A 25,066-nucleotide genomic window follows, 5' to 3' on the forward strand; every position below is an offset into this window, starting at 1 on the left:
AAGTTCAAAGACTACTGTTATTTGTTCAGATCTGCATTTGCCTAAATAACTACTACCATCAAATACGTACAAAACCACATGAATCATAACTGGCACAGTTTTGTAAATTTTAGAAATTTGTGGCAAGTTCCTATGGGACCAAACTGCTGAGGTCATCGGTCCCTAGGTTTACACACTACTTAATCTAACAAACTAACTTACATTAATGACAACACACACACTGACGCCTGAGGGAGGACTGGAACCTCCAATGGGGGGTGGGGGGGTGGGGGGGAGGTGCTGCTGCACGAACCATAGTAAGGCGCCTCTGACTGCGCAGTGTAGTGATTTGAGAATTTCTGTGTAAATTCTAGAACCACTCAGCCTTCTACCATCGTGAACATAAGATATTCTAGATATGAGTGCAGGATGGTAAAAACCTACCTACTGCGCATCACATGTTTGTGTGTGCAGGTTTAAAATCAGTCGCGGGAAGAAAGTAGACACGCGGTCAAACAGCACCGACATGTACCTGTCAGACAATCCATAGATGTATCCATAGAAAGTCATGGTAGTCAAGCCAACTTTCTTTTAACTGTAACTCATTTTGTTTCTAATTTTCGATGGTACGGGGTACTTACAGAAAGTTATATATGTATGTTGAAAGAGTGAATTATGTTGCGGATGAAAGTCAAATACATCGTTAACTGACAAAAAGGAAGTTTGTAAGTCTACTCATTTTATTACTCATTTTGTAAGTAGAAAGAGGCTTAAAAGTTCCTGTACCTAGCTCTATTTGACGGAGAAGAAGGCAAGAGATTTTCCAGCAGCCAATTATCCCATAAAGAAGAGGGGCTGCAAAATTCCAAGTAAGTCACCTCATAAAGAAGTGGAATGTGGTTTGGGGAAATAAATCAGTATAACCCCTACCCACACTCACACTTTAAGTTGTCAGAACATTAGAGCAGCTACCCCGCACGGAATTGGGACAGTGTTTGAGATGAAAGAAAAATATATGTACCAGGTGAAAGAAAAATATACATACCAAATGCCAGAACAGAATGACCTGCAGCAAAGCTGTTTGAGGCAGCGCAAGAGTTGAAAAGATTAACTGATTTCTATGTTTTGGAGCCTTAAGCAAGGTATTACTCCAAATCGTCTACTTCAGTCAGTCTCCTTTTTCCAGTGAATTATATGAAAGGACCTGACAATTCAATTTCCTTGAGCACTGGGTTTTCTTCTTTTAAACACCTACACCTATAACCCATCCCCACACACCACTATTACTACTACTACTGCTACTACACTATACTATATTATACAGTTGTCTGTATGCTGGGCGGAGCTTGTTTCCTCTGTTACTAGCACCCCCTTTTAGCAGGGACCAGGAAAACTTTAAACACAGTACCATCTGTAAAAGTATAGTTCATATTTCAAAACAGCAGAAAAAGGTAGAAATATATGCAAGGCATAGTTACATCACCATTCACCATGACATTCACTGCTGGATAAAGGCTTCCATTTCCACTATATTTAGTGTAATTCTACTCTACATCTATATCCTGGAAACAACTGTGTAGTGCATGGCAGAGGATATGTTCCATTATACCAGTTATTAGGGTTTCTTACTGTTCCATCCAAATATTGAGCAACGGACCAATGATTGTTTAAAAGCCTCTGAGTGTGTTGTAATTAATCGAATCTTGTCCTCACAATCTCCATGTAAGCAATAAGTAGGGAGTTGTTGTATATTCCAGTTTGTTCTCAATCCATTTCTTAGTTCCTCTCTTTCGCCACATGATTTCCAACATGCACTTCTTTGTAGCTCACTGTGCAAACTTTCTTTTTGTTGAGTGTTCAATGGTCAAAACTGGACATTAATTGTGAACTTTCCTTTCCAGACATGCTGGGAGCTTTACTATGAAAACTAGTTTACCAAAAATTTTATGAGGTAAAAAAAAGCATGGGCAACTGGAAAGTTGGTGGGTGGGTTGCTATGGGACAAAACAGCGAGGTCATCAGCCCTCCATCAAGAGGTAGTTCATCTGCAGTTAGTAACACCCACCAGAAATGTGAACAGATGATGAAAGTATGTAGGAATGGTAAAACTGAGGCACTGAAGGCAACACTGATGCCAGAGCTCAAAAATAATCTATGCTGAAGTAAAAATATATGGATTGGGTCAGTTCATGGGTCAGAGTAGATTAGGCATCTCTTAGTGCTCACCTGTGGTACGAGAAACACCACCCGCATCCCGTCCCTCACCAGAAATGCTACCTGCATCCAACCATTCACCAACTCGAACAAAGGTTGTGGTATCCGCACTATTAAATCTCCGCACCGAGTAGTGACACATTCTTATGCGCGGCCGAGAAATGCATCATTGGCTGCATTTCTACATGTGTGGCTCACTGCTAGCATCGCAAGCCGCCTTCGCGCGTGCGACTTCAAACCAAAGCGATTGGACTCTCAGCGAATGGCCACCCATAATATACAGCGACCCCAGCTGCTGGCTCCATTAACTATGAGCATTATTTAAAAGCACTACCGATGTTTACAAGCCAGTTTTCATCGTGCTATGTTCTACTCCACAACTTGGAAGTACTATGCTGCAGTGGACCTGGTGTTCAATGTTGATTTGGCTGCACTCTGGACTTACAATGGAACTTGGACTTCAACGTTCACTAAGCTCAGTATGTCAACGGACATGTGACTTCTGCCAGAATTCAGCATTTCACTTGCACTTCCTGTCCAATGGTACAACCACCATCAATTTATATAATTTTCAAAAAGTGTTCACCTACAACTTGGCACTTGATAAGAGAATTATTTTGTATCAGTATTGTCTCAATAAACTGCAGAACAGTGACATATTTATTGTGTCACCCCTGGTTATAACACAATAAATATGTCAATGAGCCAGCACCAAGAGACTTGCAATAAGCTATTCACAGAAGTACAAATTGCAGAGAAATCAGTTCCATTACAAGTAGACACCAGCACAGCCATGAGCATTCTGAATTACATTACCTATCAGTACCTATTGGAAACTTGGAGCTCCTCCCTTGCAAGAAACAGAGAAACATCTAATGGCGTATAATAAACACACCATCCCAGTACGTGGTCAAGTCAAACTGTCAATGACATATTTTAATGTCACCCACAAAGTTACCTTCTTAGTTTATTTATTTTATTTACATGTCAAGTTCCACAGAACCAAATACAGGACCAAATCTCCAAGGTCATGGAACATGTCAGTACAAGAAATTACAACATAAAAGCAATAACAGATAAAAATAAAATGTTTATGAAGCCAAAACAAGTCAAGCCATAAGTTCAAGTAAACACAATCAACAATACAACAAGAATCAGCTAAATTTTTCAAGAACTCCTCGACAGAATAGAAGGAGTGACCCACAAGGAAACTCTTCAGTTTCGATTTGAAAGCACGTCAATTACTGCTAAGATTTTTGAATTCTAGTGGTAGTTTATTGGAAATGGATGCAACAGTATACTGCACAAGAGTTAAGGATGTCTGATCCAAATGCAGGTTTGATTTCTGCTTAGTATTAACTGCGTGCAATCTGCTTATTCTTGGGAATAAGCTAATATTGTTAACAAGAAATAACAGTGAGGAATATAAATATTGAGAGGCTAATGTCAAAATACCCAGACTCGTGAACATGAGTCAACAAGAGGTTCATGAACTTACACCACTTATTGCCCGAACCACCCGTTTCTGAGCCAAAACTATCCTTTTAGAATGAGAAGACTTACTCCAAAATATAACACCATACGATATAAGCAAATGCAAATACTTCAGATACTGTTCGAATAGTAAAAATGGCAACATTAAGTCTTTGAACAAGATGTTGAATGTGGGCTTTCCACGACAGTTTACTATCTATCTGAACACCTAGAAATTTGAACTGTTCAGTTTCACTAATCATATGCCCATTATGTGAAATTAAAATGGCAGGTTTTGTTGAATTGTGTGTTAGGAACTGTAAAAACTGAGTCTTACTGTGATTTAGCATTAGTTTAGTTTCTACATGCCATGAACTTACATCATGAACTGCACTATCTGAAACTAAGGCCAATGTCGTACACAACATCCTTTACTACCAAGCTAGTGTCATCAGCAAACAGAAATATTTTAGAGTTACCTGTAACACAAGAGGGCATATCATTTATACAGGGCAATCACAAACTATTGCCGCCTAGAATAACTCTGAAAGTATGATAAGAGCTGAAAAGTTTGTGGGACAAAAGTTGCACGAGACAACACGGGCCATAATACGACATTGATTTTTTGTTGCTAGGTGGGGGTCACTTCAGAGATATGTAGATCAACTTTGTTTTATTATTATTATTATTATTATTAATGGGATGCTATAGTTTGGTACTTATTTTCTGATAGCGGCTATCAAGATGAATCCAATTATGTGTAACAGCACGGTCTTTGAAGGTCAACAAAGGTCACGAAGCTGGCATTAATGTCCATTTACAGAAGATGTTCGAAGTGATGACCACTGGTATCAATGCAGTGCTGCAATCTTCTTATCATGGATTGAGTGGTATTCCTTATCACATCAGCACTTATCGAAGCACATGCTCTGATAATTCTCTCAAGCATGTCTTCAGGTGTAGTTGAAATGTCTTTTATGTCTTTTACAAATCCCCACAAGAAAAAAATCCAGAGGCGTCCAAGTCTAGCGAATGAGCCAGCCACAACACATCTCCTCCATGTCCAATCTAATAATTTGGGAATTGTCCCTGCAACTCATTTCTACCCATCAGCGAAAAATGTGACACCCATCGTGTTCCTGAAGGTATTTCTTCCAATAACAGACCTAATGTTTCTTGGAGGATAGTGGTGCACTTCCTGCCATTAAGATTTCCTTCGATGAAATAGGGGCCTATAATTCTGTCCTCCAGAACCCTACACCATACATTCACCAACCAGTTTTTGGTGTGCAACTTGCCGCAGCCAACATGGATTTTCAGTTGCCCATTAATGCATGGTATGCAAATTAACATTTCCATGGTTCGTGAATGTAGCCTCGTCAGTGAATAAAGTCAAATTAATAAATGTGTCATCACTCTGAATCTGAAGTTGAGCCCATCAGCAGAATTCAATGTGACACATAAAATGCGTACCAGTTAATTCTTGGTGGAGACTGATATTGTAAGGATAATATTTATGGTGATACAGAACACGAACAACACTACTCTGGCTCATGCCAGATTCCCTTGAGATTTGACATGAACTAACACAAGGATCTCGAACCACGGTGGAAAGAGTACCAATTTCAATTTCCTAGTTAGTAACTTTCCTTTGCCGGATGTTTCCGATGCATTAAAGATCCAGTTGCCCTCAATTTATCATACACATATTCAAATGTACAATGTGTAGGGTGAGTATGGTGAGAATATCTTTTGGCATATAAGTCTCTAGCTCTCACTGAATTTCGTTGGCATTCTCTGTAAATGAGAAGCATATTGACTTTTTCTTCAACGGAATACATCATTCACACTCACTTGGTTCAATGATACTAGTCTTACTGTTCCTATTAGTATTGTATTGCGAAACCGTCAAATGGTGTTTACATGTCAATGGCACGTTAGGTGGATATACACCATATTTGGGGAATATTTACTATTTGCGCAATATACAAGAGACAACTGACAGAGCACGTGCTTCGATAAGTGCCAAAGTGATAAGGACTATCTCTCAGTCCATGATAAGAAGATTGCAGCACTGCACTGATACCAATGGTCATCACTTCGAACACCTTGTGTGAATGGACGTTCATGCCACCTTTTTGACCTTCGCTGACCTTCAAAGACCACTATCAGAAAATAAGTACCAAACTATAGCATCCCATTAAAAATAAAAACAATGTTGACCTTCATATCTTTGACGCGAATCCACCTAGCAACAAAAAGCAACATCATATTATGGCCTCTGTTGTCCCATGCAACATTTGTCCCACAAACTTTTCAGCTACTATCATACTTTCAGAGTTATTCTAGGTGGCAATAGCTAATGACTCACCCCGTATAAACAAGGAACAGGAGTGGCCCCAACACTGATCCCTGGGGCACCCCCCATTTGACCCTACCCCACTCAGACCCCACATCACAGCCATTCTCAACACTGTGAATAACGACCTTTTGCTGTCTGTTACGAAAGTAAGAGGTGAACCAACTGTGAGCTACTCCCCGTATTCTGCAATGATTCAACTTGTGGAGCAATATTTTATGGCCAACACAATCAAATGCCTTAGTTTAAATTAAAAAATATGCCTAGCGTTCAAAACCTTTAGTTCAACCCATCCAGTACCTCACAGAGACAAGAAAATATAGCATTTTCAGTTGTTAAGCAACTTCTAAAGCCGAACTGTACATTTGATAGCAAATCGAGTGATACAGAATGATCAATTATGCTTACATACACAGCCTTTTCAATAACTTTTGCAAACACTGATGGTATAGAAATAGGTCTAAAATTGTCTATATTATCCTTTTCTCCCTTTTTATAAAGCGGCTTTACTACTGAATACTTTAATCGTTCAGGAAACTGACCATCCCTCAAGGAAAAAGTACAAATATGGCTAAATACGGGGCTAACATGTGCAGCACAGTACATTAATATTCTGCTAGGCACTCCATCATATCCATGAGAGTCCTTAGTCTTCAGTGGTTTAATTGTTGACTCAATCTCCCCCTTGTCTGTATCACAGAGGAGTATTTCAGACATCAATCTCGGAAAGACTTTGCCAAGAGAGTTATATGATTCCCTGTAGAAACTAAATTTTTATTTAATTCACCAGCAATGCTCAGAAAATCATTGTTAAATACTATATGTATATCTGATTTATCAGTAACAGAAATATTTTTACTACAAACTAACTTTATGTCGTCGACCTTGTGCTGCTGACCAGACACTTCCTTCACAACTAACCATATTGTTTTAATTGTATCCTGTGAATTAGCTATTCTATTTGCATACCATATACTCTTTGCCTTCCTAATAACATTTTAAGCACCTTACAGTATGGTTTGTAGTGGGCTACTGTAGCTTGTGACTACTTCTAACATTTTGATATAATTCCCACTTTGTTCGACATGATATCCTTATCCCACTAGTTGGCCTCCCGGGCTGCCTTTTACTGCTAGTACCCCGTTTAGAATGTTCTAATGGAAAGCAACTCTCAAAGAGTGTGAGAAATGTGTTAAGGAAAGTATTATATTTGTCATCTGTGTTATTGGTACTATAAACATCCTACCACTCTTGTTCCTTGATGAGGTTTAAAAAAGCTCTCTATTGCTGTTGGATTAACTTTCATACATAGTTTGTAATTATATGTGACATTTGAGTACAAAAGCCTTTCAATGTTAAAATTTGTGCATCATGCTCTGAAAGGCCATTCACCCTTTTACTAACAGAATGCCCATCTACTAATGAAGAACGAATAAAAATATTGTCTATGGCTGTGCTACTGTTCCCCTGCATCCTAGTTAAGATAAAACACAGTCTGCATCAGATCATATGAATTTATGAGATCTACCAACATCCTTTTTCTTGCACCATCACATACAAAATTTATATTGAAGTCACCACATATAACTAATTTCTGGTACTACCTGTGAAGTGAATCAAGAAATCTCTCTAGCTTGAGTAGAAATGCTCTGAAATCCACCAATTAGAAGTTTAGTTTCACTAAATTCAACTGCCCCCGCACTACATTCAAATATCTGTTCAGTGCAGTGCTGTGATATGTCTATGGTCTCAAATAAACAGTGATTCCGTTGAGAACTTGTTTGGACTTGATTCTTCTCAGAAATTTGGGTTTTCAATAGGTGATTCTGTGAATTTGGTACCTGAAGATGTTTCGTACTCAGACCTAGAGACATTGCCAGGATTATAAGGACCTGTTCACCCCAGAACTTGGCACCACAAAGGATTTTTTTTGAGGCGCAAATCGCACTGAAATATAAGGCATGGCCTCAGCACTTTCGAGCCCATGCCATTCTGTTAGCTCTCAGAGACCAAGTAAAGGAAGGATTGGGTCATGTAACTGCAACAGGAGTTCTAAAAACTATTCCTTCTAGTCAATGGGTTACCCATTAGTCATAGTGCAAAAGACATCTGGGAAGATCTGCCTGTGCAGCAATTTTAAGGTAACTGTCAATGCCCAATCACATACTGAGCCATATCCTATTCCTAAAACTGGAAGAATTACTGTCAAAATTAAAAAGTGGAAACATCTTCTCTAAAACAGACCTAGCGGATACATATCTCCAACTTCCCCTTGATGCAGAATCTCAACAGTTTCTTACACTTAACATGCTGCATGGTCTTCACTCTTTGAAATGCTTAATGTTTGGTATCGCGAGTGCACCTGCCATTTTTCAATGGTTTTTGGAACAATTAATACTCAAACGAGATGGATGCATTAACTATTTAGACGACACCATTGTAACAGGAACAACCACGGAGGAACACCTTCGCAATCTCAAATCTTTATTCAGTGTCTTGAGGGACACTGGTCTAAAATGGAGAAAAGAAAAATGTTGTTTTTTCCAGACGGAGATTGAGTACCTTGGCCACACCATTTCCAGCTCAGACATTCGTACACTGGATAAACATGTTGAAGCCATAATCAAACTGTCCAGACTAACAGCACGTAAGCAACTTCGTTCCTTTCTGGGGAAGATATTGTATTACCGCAAATTCTTATCCACAGCAGCAACGGAAGCCGGCCCCTTGTCCCGGTTCTTCCCGGTGGACACCAGCTTGCGAGTGATCCGTCCACAGGCTGAAATCCCAGTTGCTGATGCCCCATGCCTCGCACATTTTGATCCAACAAAGCAGATAGTTATTGCACAGATGCACCTGAAGCAGGTGTCAGAGCAGTTCTGGCACGCAGGGAGGCGGATGGCTCTGAGCACCCTATGGCCTGTGCATTGGAAACATTGACTGGCATGCAATGCAGGTACTCCCAAACAGAAAAAGAACCCACTGGCCATCATCTTTGCATTAAAGAAATTCCACGTTTTTGTTTATGGCACAAAGTTTCACTTTGTCAGAGACCCTACACTGCTGATCTCCTTATTCAATACACCAGCAAAGATTCCAGACCGGAGTGCTCACCACCTCCAGCATTGGGGTTTATTTTTGACACACTACCAGCATGAGATTCACTGCTGCAACACAACTGAGCATTCCAATGCTGATGCTCTCTCCTGTCTTCCATGGGAACGCGATCCAGAGTTTGACAAAGAAGAAATTCTGTGCTTTGACACTGATAAAGAAGCAGACGCTGCTGTAGATCCTTTTTCCATTACCAGCTAGTGGGTTGCAGATACAACTGCTAATGATGACGTTCTCCTAAATCACATACTTCACAGATAGCCTGTACAATAACTTCCCAAGGCTTCCACAGCATTCCGTCACTTCTTTAACATCCGCCATCAGCTCATGTTAATCGAGTGAGTCATTCTACTCCTTTCCGATGAGAGACATCCCAAGTAGCCATTCCTTATTCTTCATGTCAGCACGTCCTACAACTGTTGCACCAAGGGCACTACTGGATATCCCGAACTAAACTCTTGGCTCACAGGTTCACTTACTGGCTGGGCATGAACCAAGAGATTGAACGACTCACCCAAATGTGTCCACCCTGAGAAAGCCACAAGGCAGCCCCATGACGTTCATTGACTTCTTGGCCACCATGTGCTCACCCTTGGGAGTAGGTACACATTGATATTGCTGTACCAGTGTTTAACATCATGTTCTTGATAGTGTACATTGTTCGACGCAATGTCATGTCAACCACCAACACCATCACAGCCATGGAAAAATTTTTTGCAATTCGAGGTCGGCTGGAAGTGCTCTTAACTGACAACGGTCCACAATTCCATAGTGAGGAGTTTCGTGCTTTCTGTGCCCAGCATGGTGTTCACCACATTGCAACACTCCCCTCCTATCCACAATCTAATGGAGAAGCCGAGAGGATGGTCCGCACTTTCAAAACTCAGATGAACAAATACCTTCAGGATCACTCAATCGATGCATAGCCCCCCCTCTATCTTTTTAAGCAGTTAGAGGACAATTAAAAGTGAGGTGGTCAGTCTACAAAGTATATCACTTAGGCATCCTTCAGGGTGCTCCAGGGATCTCGAATAGCTGTTGCAATGTTTTTGGTCCACCATGTCACCGGCCAGTGGAAGAGGGGGCCTGTAGGAAGGGAAAAACAGTTCCAGCAGCACAAGTGATTTCGTCTGAGACATCTCTCACAACCTTGTCAGTGCAGTCTGACAGAGTGAGGGTCAAGGTGACAGCAGACGAACAGAACTCTCAGCTAGCTTTTCGAAGCACCCAGTGTTGTAACTGGTCCATCAAGCAGTGACAAGAGAGAGATATGAATCACTGAAAAAAGGTCATTGCCACAATTATTCTTGAGAAGCAACCACTGTAGAGAGGCTATGAGATTGGCAGGGGGGGGGGGGGGGGGGGGAGAGATTGTCCAGTAGGTAAAAAAGACTTCTGCATTTGGGTCTGTTATCAAGAGCTTAGGCATCAGAAACATCCCACAGGTGGTAGGACATAAGATTTCACATCACATCTAGACACCATAACTTTTAACTTTTATAAAGCTTATTTTTTGAACCCTTCTGTAAGTGTTGGTCAAAACATACACCTCACCATTGTATATTAGCTCATAGATCCTCATCTGTCTATAGCGTTAAGATCTCTGTAAAAGATAATTCTTTGTAGCATATTCAGAGTTTTATGTGAAGTAGTAGTCACCATTGTGTCCCCCCAGTCTTTCACATGTCTGAAGTGCTGGAGACTGTAGAGCAGAAAAGGCTTTAATCAACAGAGATCCATTTTACAATTTTCCCAATGAGTCCACTTCTCAAAACATATCTCTTGACCTGTGTGTTCCTCAAAGAATAATGGTTTCATTGCTGTAAAAGTATCTCCATTTGTTCTAGTACACACCAGGTACTGAATAAATTGTTCTGTTCCCAGTCATCTGGCTTGGTCATGGGGTAGCCAGGGCAGAGAAAGCAGTTGGATTGTAACTGTCCACACTTAAGTATTCATAAGTATCTGCTCCTCCCCCCATGAACCATGGACCTTGCCGTTGGTGGGGAGGCTTGCGTGCCTCAGCGATACAGATGGCCGTACCGTAGGTGCAACCACAACGGAGGGGTATCTGTTGAGAGGCCAGACAAACATGTGGTTCCTGAAGAGGGGCAGCAGCCTTTTCAGTAGTTGCAGGTGCAACAGTCTGGATGATTGACTGATCTGGCCTTGTAACATTAACCAAAACGGCCTTGCTGTGCTGGTACTGCGAACGGCTGAAAGCAAGGGGAAACTACAGCCGTAATTTTTCCCGAGGACATGCAGCTCTACTGTATGATTAAATGATGATGGCGTCCTCTTGGGTAAAATATTCCGGAGGTAAAATAGTCCCCCATTCGGATCTCCGGGCGGGGACTACTCAAGAGGACGTCGTTATCAGGAGAAAGAAAACTGGCGTTCTACGGATCGGAGCGTGGAATGTCAGATCCCTTAATCGGGCAGGTAGGTTAGAAAATTTAAAAAGGGAGATGGATAGGTTAAAGTTAGATATAGTGGGAATTAGTGAAGTTCGGTGGCAGGAGGAACAAGACTTTTGGTCAGGTGATTACAGGGTTATAAATACAAAATCAAATAGGGGTAATGCAGGAGTAGGTTTAATAATGAATAAAAAAATAGGAGTGCGGGTTAGCTACTACAAACAGCATAGTGAACGCATTATTGTGGCCAAGATAGACACAAAGCCCATGCCTACTACAGTAGTACAAGTTTATATGCCAACTAGCTCTGCAGATGATGAAGAAATAGATGAAATGTATGACGAGATAAAAGAAATTATTCAGGTAGTGAAGGGAGACGAAAATTTAATAGTGATGGGTGACTGGAATTCGTCAGTAGGAAAAGGGAGAGAAGGAAACATAGTAGGTGAATATGGATTGGGGGGAAGGAATGAAAGAGGAAGCCGCCTTGTAGAATTTTGCACAGAGCATAACTTAATCATAGCTAACACTTGGTTCAAGAATCATGAAAGGAGGCTGTATACATGGAAGAAGCCTGGAGATACTGACAGGTTTCAGATAGATTATATAATGGTAAGACAGAGATTTAGGAACCAGGTATTAAATTGTAAGACATTTCCTGGGGCAGATGTAGATTCTGACCACAATCTATTGGTTATGAACTGCAGATTGAAACTGAAGAAACTGCAAAAAGGTGGGAATTTAAGGAGATGGGACCTGGATAAACTGAAAGAACCAGAGGTTGTAGAGAGTTTCAGGGAGAGCATTAGGGAACAATTGACAGGAATGGGGGAAAGAAATACAGTAGAAGAAGAATGGGTAGCTCTGAGGGATGAAGTGGTGAAGGCAGCAGACGATCAAGTAGGTAAAAAGACGCGGGCTAATAGAAATCCTTGGGTAACAGAAGAAATATTGAATTTAATTGATGAAAGGAGAAAATATAAAAATGCAGTAAATGAAGCAGGCAAAAAGGAATATAAACGTCTCAAAAATGAAATCGACAGGAAGTGCAAAATGGCTAAGCAGGGATGGCTAGAGGACAAATGTAAGGATGTAGAGGCTTGTCTCACTAGGGGTAAGATAGATACTGCATACAGGAAAATTAAAGAGACCTTTGGAGAGAAGAGAACCACTTGTATGAATATCAAGAGCTCAGATGGCAACCCAGTTCTAAGCAAAGAAGGGAAAGCAGAAAGGTGGAAGGAGTATATAGAGGGTTTATACAAGGGCGATGTACTTGAGGACAATATTATGGAAATGGAAGAGGATGTAGATGAAGATGAAATGGGAGATAAGATACTGCGTGAAGAGTTTGACAGAGCACTGAAAGACCTGAGTCAAAACAAGGCCCCGGGAGTAGACAACATTCCATTAGAACTACTGATGGCCTCAGGAGAGCCAGTCATGACAAAACTCTACCATCTGGTGAGCACGATGTATGAGACAGGCGAAATACCCTCAGACTTTAAGAAGAATATAATAATTCCAATCCCAAAGAAAGCAGGTGTTGACAGATGTGAAAGTTACCGAACTATCAGTTTAATAAGTCACAGCTGCAAAATACTAACGCGAATTCTTTACAGACGAATGGAAAAACTGGTAGAAGCCGACCTCGGGGAAGATCAGTTTGGATTCCGTAGAAATGTTGGAACACGTGAGGCAATACTGACCTTACGACTTATCTTGGAAGAAAGATTAAGAAAAGGCAAACCTACGTTTCTAGCATTTGTAGACTTAGAGAAAGCTTTTGACAATGTTGACTGGAATACTCTCTTCCAAATTCTGAAGGTGGCAGGGGTAAAATACAGGGAGCGAAAGACTATTTACAATTTGTACAGAAACCAGATGGCAGTTATAAGAGTCGAGGGGCATGAAAGGGAAGCAGTTGTTGGGAAAGGAGTGAGACAGGGTTGTAGCCTCTCCCCGATGTTATTCAATCTGTATATTGAGCAAGCAGTAAAGGAAACAAAAGAAAAATTCGGAGTAGGTATTAAAATTCATGGAGAAGAAGTAAAAACTTTGAGGTTTGCCGATGACATTGTAATTCTGTCAGAGACAGCAAAGGACTTGGAAGAGCAGTTGAACGGAATGGACAGTGTCTTGAAAGGAGGATATAAGATGAACATCAACAAAAGCAAAACGAGGATAATGGAATGTAGTCAATTTAAGTCGGGTGATGCTGAGGGAATTAGATTAGGAAATGAGACACTTAAAGTAGTAAAGGAGTTTTGCTATTTAGGGAGTAAAATAACCGATGATGGTCGAAGTAGAGAGGATATAAAATGTAGACTGGCAATGGCAAGGAAAGCGTTTCTCAAGAAGAGAAATTTGTTAACATCGAATATAGAATTAGGTGTCAGGAAGTCGTTTCTGAAAGTATTTGTATGGAGTGTAGCCATGTATGGAAGTGAGACATGGACGATAACTAGTTTGGACAAGAAGAGAATAGAAGCTTTCGAAATGTGGTGCTACAGAAGAATGCTGAAGATAAGGTGGGTAGATCACGTAACTAATGAGGAGGTATTGAATAGGATTGGGGAGAAGAGAAGTTTGTGGCACAACTTGACTAGAAGAAGGGATCGGTTGGTAGGACATGTTCTGAGGCATCGAGGGATCACAAATTTAGCATTGGAGGGCAGCGTGGAGGGTAAAAATCGTAGAGGGAGACCAAGAGATCAATACACTAAGCAGATTCAGAAGGATGTAGGTTGCAGTAAGTACTGGGAGATGAAGAAGCTGGCACAGGATAGAGTAGCATGGAGAGTTGCATCAAACCAGTCTCAGGACTGAAGACCACAACAACAACAAGTATCTGCTGAGAAAGCTGGATCAGTATGGCCATTATGTTGATTTTGTTTGATGTGTTTCAAGAGTGAAATGTCTGTCCTGATGCTATCTACTCCAATCCAGGGCTCTCCACCCAGATGCAGCAAAAGTCATCTGGCACAACAGGCATTGCAGGAAGTACTGATGCTCCAAGAAGACTGGCATCTACTCCTTGACAAGCAAGAGAAGCTAGCAGCTCAGGAATCAGAAGTGTGATGTCTGTGCTGTTAAGGAGCCCTCCCAAAGCCTACATAATGACCCAACCACATCAGATTCACTACTGCACTTTCTTTTAAGAGCATATACGAATCTACGCAGTTATTGTGAGCACAGAATTTTTAACAATGTAGCCAGTTGGCACTACACTGAGGTGACAAAAGTCATGGGATAACAATGTGCACATATTCAGATAGTGGTTGTAGCACGTACACAAGGTATAAAAGGGTAGTGCATTGGTGGAGCTGTCATTTATACTCAGGTGATTCATGTGAAAAGGTTTCTGATGAGATTATGGCTGCACAATGGGAATTAACAGTCTCTGAAAGTGGAATGGTAATTCGAGCTAAACGCACAGGATGTTCAGTTTTGGGAATCATTAGGGAATTCAATGTTCTGAGATCCACAGTGTCAAGAGTGTGGCAGTAATACTAAATTTCAGGCATTACCTCTTACCACAGACAATGAAATAGCTGACGGCCTCCACTCAACAACTGAGAGCAACGGTGTTTGTGCAGAGTTGTTAGTGCTAACAGATGAGCAACACTGTGTGAAATAAACGCAGAAATCAACATGTGACGTATGATGAGTGTATATGTTAGGACAGTATGGCGAAATTTGGTGTTAATGGGCTATGGCAGCAGATGACCAAAGCAAGTGCCTTTGCTAACAGCTTAACAATGCCTGTAGTGCCTCTCCTAGGCTTGTGACGGTACCAGTTGGATCCTAGATGATTGGAAAACTGTGGCCTGGTCAGATAAGTCCCAATTTCAGTAGGAATGAGCTGATGGTAGGATCTGAGTATGGCGCAGACCCCAAGAAGCCATGGACCCGAAGCACTGTGCAATCCGGTGGCGACTCCATAATGGGGTGGGTTGTGTTTACATGGACTGGGCTGAGTCCTCTTGTCCAACTGAACTGATCATTGACTGGAGATGGTTATGTTTGGCTACTTGGAGACCATTCACAATGGATGTCATGTCACCATGCCACTATTGTTTGCAATCGGTTTCGAGAACATTCTGGACAGTTCGAGTGAATGATTTGGTCACCCAGGTTGCCCGACATAAATCGTATAAAACATTTACGGGACATAATTGAGAGGTCAGTTCATGCACAAAATCCTGCCCTGGCAACACATTCACAATTACGGGTGGTTATAGAGACAGCGTGGCTGAATATTTCTGCAGGGGATTCCAACGAGTTGTTGAGTCGATGCCATATTGAGTAGTTGCACTAAGATGGGCAAAAAAAGAAGTCTGCCATGATATTAGGAGGTATCCCATGACTTTTGTCACCTCAGTGTGTTTCAGGTTTTCTTCCCCAGTCAGCCCACACCACCGGACACACAGGAGGTCAAACCCAAAAAGGGTCCAAAAATTATTTCAGCCGAAAAATTGGTGTAAAGTAAAAGGATAATGATATAAGTGAAAGAAAGCAGAACATAGAGAAATAGGCTGCCACCGTGAGAAAGAAACTAAGGGAAGTAAGGATAGGCAGAGATTACAACACAAAAATGGAAGTAAGTGCTGCTACAGCTTGGGGTCCCATCCTTACCACACTCATACTCATGAAATAGTCAGGAGCCTCCTGAGGAGGACATTTGGAAAGGACAAATAAACAAGTCTTCTCCATCACACCTTTGTAAAATGCTTAACTAAACATACATAAGTGGGTGGTTGCTCATGAAATCAGATAAACATCTTTTATTCAAAACCACAGTGTAGCATGTGTTTGCCTACATGTTCAAGCAGATCTTAAAAAGCAATAAATAATATTCAAATGAAAAGAAGATAAAGATAACAAGAGATAAAAGATGAAGGAGCACCACAAATCAATGTAACTACGTGATCAGTTAATAAAAAAAATTGGATGAGACAGTCACTCTGTAACACATTAAAATAAGGGAGAGGGGCGTCTGTCAGAGCATGCAGGGACTAGATGGGTGTGTGACAAGACTGCCATGTCTAGTGTAGGGAGGTGTGTTTTTTTTTTTTTTTTTTTTTTTTTTTTTTTTTTTTTTTTTTTTTTTTTGGGTGGGGGGGTGGGGGGTAGGAGAAGAGACGCACGGCAGGGGAATGATGGGCCAGTGCATGGTACATTGGCAGAGGTGGCACACAATGAGGACTAAGGGGCATGACATTTTGTTTCGTTACGCACGTTCTATCAAATTTCTATTATTGTTTGTTCGGAACTCTTGCCTTTGTTTAATAGCTCATGTTATTGCACCTGAAATTTTCTTTATATCTGCCTATTTCATATCTACACCACCATTCGCTAATCAAACAAAAAACTTCATAAAATAATTTCATCTTTTTTTTAACACGTATCATCTTTATTTAGTAAGTTGCTTTACTTGTTAATTGATGTAAAAAATTATTATACTCCACTATTCTTAAATAAATTCATTTAATGTATATTTCAGTGTCCTAGCTGATGGGTTTGTTTCTTTCTAGCTTTTTGCGAGCTACTTCGCATAGATATTTTGATCATTTCAGTAGAATCCATTGTTTATTTTTTACACAAGTCTCATGATAATCCCTGGCAAGAAAAGGTCACACCCTGTGAGTCAAAGATTTTAGCTAGCTTCATTGTAATATTGGTGCATCCATCAGCTACTGGAAACAAAACTGTCGGCAGATTCTCTAAATATGATGAGTGGAAATAACAGTAGTTTTGAGTGCCAAATCTCTCATTTGTCAGGAGAATCAAAAAACAATGTACCTTTTTTTGTATAAAACTTATTTGTATCCAAAAAAACTGAGAAGATATTCTAATAGAACAGATTTATGCTGCTCCCCTCATCACTGCAAAAAACTAACGAGACAAAAAAGAAAATTAAAAATTTTGCCAAGCACATAAAAGCACTATGACAGTTACTGTTTTAACTGCCATTAACACTGAGGCACTATGTTTTATGATAACAAAAGAACATAAATATGGCAGTAATGTCTTAACTAGTGCAACTGTAGTCATCTCGTACCATTTCTTATACCTTTTCCATTTTTACAACAGAATAAAATTAAATTCAAGGAAAAAAATCTTCCAGTATTGACTTCTCTTCAACACAACTCCATTCATGGGAGCAGATGTTGCAAGGTTTACTGTGCTGTTGAGAAATAATTGACATCATCATCAACAGGTCTTTCTGTTTTGCAACTTACAAATAAACACAGCTGGTCCTTCAAATGAAGCATGGCATGGCATACATCAGCCATAGTCTTTCCTCTTTTAATCACTGTGACGTTCTTCTGTTTCAGAGTAAGAATTTTTAGCAGTTATTTGGGATACCTTAGTATTAGCCACTTTAGTCATACCACTTTTAACTTTTCTTTACTATTTTTGAAATGCAAAATTAATTCATTCCATTACAAAGATGTTGTACTGATTCAAGCAAAATCTCATATGCAGTTTGCTTTTCACACAAACTTTGCAGTAATTAAAGGGAGGAGACTGACACATGGAAACCTGAACTACAGAGGGAAGCACTGCTTGGCAAGAAAACCATGTGCTATCTAGTAATGAGTGTTTGAAACATTTTCTCCATGATTTGGCACTTGGAACAAGTCTAGGGAGATGGTGCACCATGCCCTGGACACAGTCTTACTTATAAGACACTAGAAGACTGACCCCCTACTTGCCACAAAGATACCCTTAGCTTCTCTTGGCTTTTGTTCAGATAATGTTTTGATGTTAATGACACAATGACTGACCAATTTTCAAGGCTAACGTAGCAGCCATAATAATGACACCATTGATCTACTGTTGCTGTATCGCATTGTCCCATGAGAGGTTATTACAAGTTCGTACAATTCTCATGAGCCATGATCCTCCTCTGATGTACTGAATAGTAATAGCTGAGGCACATCCAGAGTTCACCAATTTTCAAGGCTAATATAACCACCATAATAATGATATCATTGATCTACTGTTGCTATATTGCACTGGCCCATGAGAGGTTATTAGAAGTTTGTGCTATTCTCATGAACCATGATCCACTGATGAAGTGAACAGTAACTGCTGAAGCACATCCAGAACTCACAGTAAAAGAGGGCTAATGGAGATGGCCATTCTCCACTCAAATGTCACTGACTGAGCTCCTTAAGCAGCGTACCACATGCCGTGGCACCACAGTGAGCAAGAACCATACCTCCCACACAAAAAAGGGAGCATTTATTGTCAACCGTTCATGTTGGTTATAAATATGACAAGAATGATTAAAAGTAATACAAATTTTATGCAGATTAGTCATCTACCCTATTGATTATAAACTGTAGCCAACAAATCAGTGACAAAGTGGAGAGAAGCATAAAATAGTACAATCACTCACAACCACTAACTGACCACACTTTCCAGGCTATTACTCATGCAGCTAGTTGCAGCAACTCTCTAATGACTACTGGGCAATGAACAACCCTCCCCTACATTCAGGATACATTCTCAATCTAAATGGAGTCTTTTGGCACAGATGCTGTTGCAATGGAGTGAGTCACACTTTCTAATATTATCTACCTAGTCCTGGACACTATCTCAAGGCTCTGGAAAGGCCAGCTCAGTATATAGGGTCCAGTTTTCTCTGCTGGGCTTTCATCTCATCTCAGAGAATTCCTTTCAGGGACTACTTAATCTTATTCGGGGATTTGGATGTAGAACATCAACCACACTTACTCTCGAGTTATCTGCAACAACAGGTGTGCAGGAGGAAGTAGTTTCAATGTGTATTACCCATATTCAGAAGGCAGAGTTGCTCTCAGATAAAGGATGATTTAGAGTTCAGTATCTCATTGACAATGTGGTTACTAGGCACAAAGCACAAGCTTGGATAGAAAACAGAAATTGACTATGCCCTTTCACCACAGTCATACAACTTACAAAATTTAGGGAAATTAAGAAAAATTGAAATTTGGATGGCATGAAGGGGATCCACACCACTGGCCTCCTGACTGCTAGTCCAGTCTCTTACCACAGTGCCACACTACTCGTTGTCTGATGTCAGATTCTCATCTTATCATGCATGGCAGAGTGAACTTAATGCACACTGTCACTTCCCCCTCCCCCTTTTTTGTTTTTTGTTCCAGTCACAACTGGTGTGAAGAAGAAACGGATGTTGATAGGTCTCTGTGTGAGCTTGAACATATTTAATTTTGGTGTTATGACATTTTTACAAGTTATATCAATGAGAAAGTAATTTGTTCCCTGATTTTTTCGAGGAATATATGCTCTTAGAATTTTAACAGTAAAGCTTTTGCACTTTCTAAATGATTCTTTGATGACGCATGATGCTCGTTTTCTTCAGATCTTGACATCAATTTGTTGTCAATCGCCCTTTTCTCATAGGACATCTTAAAGCCATCAATCAGGACAGTCAGGTGGACTGAATATTTCTTGATTTCTAAAAAGTGTTTGACCCAGAACCACTTCTACACTTATTATCAAAACTACAACCACATGGGGGTACCAGACGAAATATGTGACTGGACAGAGGATTTCTTGTTAAAGAGGACACAGCATGTTATCTTGGATGGAGAGTCATCGACAGATGCAGAAGTAACTTCGGGTGCATACAGGGAAGTGTGATGGTTCCCTCGCTGTTCATGTTGTATATTAATGATTTTGCCGACAGTGCTAATAGTAACCTCAGGCTATTCACAAATGATGCAGATATCTACAATGAAATGCAGTCTGAATGAAGCTGTACAAAAATTCAGTTGGAGCTTGACAAGATGACTAGCACCTTGTTTAAAATGTTCAACAATGTAAAATTGTGCTCTTCACAAAATAAAGAAACATAGTATGAGTGAGTCATAGTTGGAATCTGTAAACTCATACAAATACTTGGGTGTAACAGTTGGTAGGGGTGTGAAGAGGAACACACACATAGGCTCATTTGTGGTGAACATGGGTATCACACTTCGGTTTATTGATAGAACACTAGGGAAATGCAATCGGTCTACATAGGAGACCGCTTACAAATCACTTGTGAGACCCATGCTGGAAAATTGCTAAAGTGTGTCAGACCTGTATCAGATAGGACTAGCAGAGATATTGAATGCATACAGAGAAGGAAAAGCATTAATGGTTACAGGTTTGTTTCACCCATGGGAGAGTCACTGATTTGACCAAAGAGCTGATCTGGCAGCCACTTGAAGATAGACAAACTATCCCAAGAAATTCTACTACTGAAGTTTCAAGAACCAGCTTTAAATAATAACTCTAAGAACATACTACAGCCCCCTACAAATTGCTCCCATAGGGATTGTGAGGCTCAGAATAGATTAATTACAGCACACAGAGATTAGATTAGTACTTGTTCAATAGATCATGAATACGACACTTAGTAATGATGTGGAATGTGTCAAGTTAGTAAAAGGTGTTGGGTCGACCGAAGCATCCGATCCCACCCGTCGGCTTTGACCCGTGACGTAAGCCTGTTGTTGTGTGTGACATCACGACGACGCGGAATTTAGTTTGTGAGAGTGGCATGTTTGTAGGTTTCGTTTTGATGTGATCGGTGGTGCTCTCTGGTGGTGTGTTAGATGATGTTTTTGGTTTAGTTTACGTGTGTGGTGTGTTTATAGGTGGCGTATTGTTGAGGTCGGTGGTTTTCCCTTGTGGTGTGTTTATGGGTAGCGTGTTACGTGGCGTATGGGGTTCATTTGCATGATAGCATTGCACATGTGTGGTATCGGGACTGTGCTTTCAGCGGAATATTTTTCAGTGAGTAACGATCATAGTTTGTTATTTTGACGTTATTGTAGTTATTTTCTGTTTGTCGTTAGTGAATTTTGGTAAATTGCTTTTTTATGTCTTTGGTAGGTATGGATATGACTGACAGGGTCAACAGTTTTCTGTTGTCGGCGATGATGGGGGCAGTGCATTGTCTCTAATAAAATTTCTTCAACTATTCGAATCTTTGTATGAAGTCATGAAGTGTTCAGTATGTTGTGAAGAAATGAGGATAACTTAAAGTTCCGGTGTCTCAGACCAGGGACTGCTGTATGTGGAGATGTCGTAAGGATAACAGGTCAAGGGAAGTGTTCGATTCCACTTTTGTTGGTTTGTTGTGTTTTTTGAGGTAGTGATGATTGTGGACGTGGTTGTAGTTTTGGGTTTTATGATTTGGTATCGGTAGTTTCTGTTGACTTATATAGGTCAAGAGAAGTGTTCGATTCCAATGTGTGGTTATGGCTGTGGGTTTTCCGGTATTGGGAGTTGCTGTCGAGCTACACAGGTCAAGGGAAATGTTCAATTCCAATTTGTGGGATCGGGAGCTGCTGTTGAGCTATATAGGTCAAGGGAAGTGTCCGATTCTTAAAATTGCTGTTAGATCTTAAGATTTCCCTCTATTACGAATGATAAACTCTGCTCTATTTGCTACAAGCTCCTCAATCCAGACACAAAGATTGTCTGATGATCCATACACTCTTATTTTGTTCATTACGTGAGGGTGAGGGAATGCATCAAATGCTTCTTGGAAATCAAGCACTATCACAACCTGGGTGCCAGTATCTGTCACCTCCCGGGTCTACTGGAAGAGGAGAATGAGCTGGGTTTCACATCACAACTGTGATAGGTATGAACAGTTTCAAAACTGGGTTACTGCAAGCCTCTTTGTCATGAGCTTCTTGGCATGCTAAGTAAAGAGAGGACACAATAACCTTTCAAACTACTGCTTGTATGTATACTAGATACATCAAAAACACACCTTAACTTCCTCAACATTTGTTTCTCAGCAATGTTCTTCCACCCTCACTTTTGTACCTGTGAGACTTTCTTCAAAAATTTTTCAGTGACTGTTCTGCTTTGTTTTTCTATCTTTTCGAGGTTATTTATATGTATATCACTGCAGAGGAAGAGTTAGATGCCATTAATACCCAGTAATAATGGTTGGCTACCTTTTCTACCTGGTGCCTCCCTTTGCAACACCAGAGTATCTCATGCCCTCATATGTTTGTTTGTTCATTTATTTTGCTTCTTTTGAAAAACTTTATTAAACAGTAATTTTCCGGACCACGGCTCGAATCTCGGACTGGCAAAGTTTCCAAGCACAACCCATACAAGCATATCAAACTACAAAAGTCCCAGACTTGAATCAACGAGTAGCACACAGTTTTAATTGGCCAGGAAGTTTCAAATCATCAATACTCTGCTGCAAAGAGAAAATTCATTACGAAAAGAAGTGGTATTTGGCATTTGAATGAATCACCATGATATTTCTCATAAGCAATTTGATGACACCATAGAAAACCTATGTCATAATGACTTCCCCCAAACATTAATGACAGTAGAAATCAGAGAAAGTAAACAACTTCAGAGTTCTTGTGTTCCACTGCTGAGATATCTCGAAAGAACAAACAGGCTTGGATGAAGGAAATAAATCTACCGTATCATTTTATGAGGAGACATCATGGTACTTGCCATGAGTGGGGTGGGCGAAACAACAGACAACATAAATCTGAACTCCTGTTCACTGTAAAACTCAAACATGAAAGTAGTTTCCTAACCTCCTAAACAATGTGCTACTTTTCTTGCAGTATATTACTGTGAACATACTGGATCATCAACTTAAGGTTCCAGTCCATCCTGTTTCACAAGCACCCTGCCCGTATCACCCCCCCCCCCCCCCCTCGCGCGCAAATTAGTGTTCACTATGTCAAGTTGGCATTAAAACGTTTAATGTTTTAAATAACAGACAAAAGTGATTCACAGAACGGATTTTTAGACACTAATTCAGTAACGTTGTCATAACATAGCTACCAATTTAAACAGCTGCTGTAAGGTTTCGAACTACCTCCAACAAAACGCAACATGAACAGAAACGAAAACAAATTATAAGGCACAATAACATGGAAGAAGTTCTTGTCAAAGAATTCTAAAGTATCCAATTTATATTTCGTTAGTTCCTGGGTAGTATGAAGTACGGGGTGACAAGTGAGTAAAACTGCTACGACTCTGTAATAGGGACTGATAACCCTGTAGTTTGGTCCCTTTCTCTCCAACCCAATCAATCGACTCTGTAAGACAACTGCAAGAATGTTATAGAAGCAGCAGATATCAATACATTCACACTACAAAAATATATCAACGTCGACACTCGAAATAACGTCACAGCATCAAGAACTGTACAAGATATTTACTATCTCATACTGGTGCGTGGAGTGTCCAAATGAACGGTTCATGCCACAGTTCATGAATGTCAATTTCGACAAGTCTCATACGTTATTTGACGTCCGACAACACAAAAACCTTAATAATAATTACGTTGCATTTATAACATACTCACTTTCAGAGAAAACGTTTTGTGTTCGAGAAGTGAATTCAAAGAATTACGAAGATAACTGTATCCATTATTAGGTTTGAAGCAATCTTCTAAGAAAAATAATTTCAAATGCATATCCATCATGTAATTTTTCAAGTACAGCTACTTCGTCGGCAAACTAAAACATAACCTCTAAACAAACACGCTGCACCACACCACAACAAATCCCATCTTCTCACCACAACTATCAAAGATACTTCACACAGTCTAACAAGTAACCACAGTCTAAAGCCCGGTCCACACGCAACGATCTGTCTGCGCAGACATTGGCGCAGATGTTTGTACATGCAAAAGATCGCTGCAAATGTGGTTCGTTCACACGACACAAACCCCAATCTACTACTCGCCCGCCATCTGTCGGTGTAGAACAGAAATATCAGTGGCAAGCGACTACGCTCCCCGTAAACGTCAAAAACTTAATTCAATTATTTTGAAATATAGAATTGGAGGAAGTTCTGTTGTGGTCTGTGTTCGCAACTTGTGTTGCAAAAAACATTCAGACCAACCGCAGGAAACAGAGAAGGCGGTCAAAATGGTGTAGACAGTGGCTGCTAAAGTGAAAGCAGTTTTCTCACGTACATTTACTGCGAGAGTTGCAGGGCTAACCTGTTTTGTTTTACATTACCTCGTGTTCCATTTCCTGGCGCATTGACACTCAAATTTCATCTTCAATTGTACTCCTGCTTGGTCTTGGCGTTTCTTGATCACTAAGAAAGCCAAGCAGATCAAAATACCATAACGTTGGCAGGTATACTTGATCTAGTCTTACACCAGAACTTCTAGATTTCTGAACTTTGGATAACTCTTTTCGGTAAACAGTTCGCTGACAGACTTAATTTACTTGATTTGCCTTCATGAACTCATCCTTCAGGACAGCGTAAATAGCTTCACATGTGTTGGGTATTATTTTACTCAACGCTTGTTTCGATATTGCAGTTGAAAATTCCAAATCCTTGTAGCTCCTTCCTGTTGCTAGGAATCTTAATGTTACGCCAGCCGTTTATGAGGAGAAATTGCCCTTCCCATACAAGTATTTTTTTTCTCATAATATGAGGGGTTACAGGTTTTAAGAGATAATTATAAGTTTCGACATCCATCTGCAAATAATTT

The 25,066-nt window shown here is 40.3% G+C and overlaps 1 protein-coding gene across 1 annotated transcript in view; it reads right to left on the minus strand.

Annotated features, from left to right (window-relative positions):
• LOC126161930 (uncharacterized) overlaps positions 1 to 24,148 on the minus strand; it is a 114,571-nt gene extending 90,423 nt beyond the window's left edge. Inside the window, exon 1 of the mRNA XM_049918104.1 lies at positions 23,921 to 24,148. Coding sequence (XP_049774061.1) covers positions 23,921 to 24,040 — 120 coding nt within the window. The 5' untranslated portion in view covers positions 24,041 to 24,148. The remainder of the gene's footprint in view (positions 1 to 23,920) is intronic.
• Positions 24,149 to 25,066: the final 918 nt, after the last annotated feature.

The sequence above is a fragment of the Schistocerca cancellata genome, chromosome 2 (genome assembly GCF_023864275.1).
Source record: "Schistocerca cancellata isolate TAMUIC-IGC-003103 chromosome 2, iqSchCanc2.1, whole genome shotgun sequence".
NCBI classification, from domain to species: domain Eukaryota; kingdom Metazoa; phylum Arthropoda; class Insecta; order Orthoptera; family Acrididae; genus Schistocerca; species Schistocerca cancellata.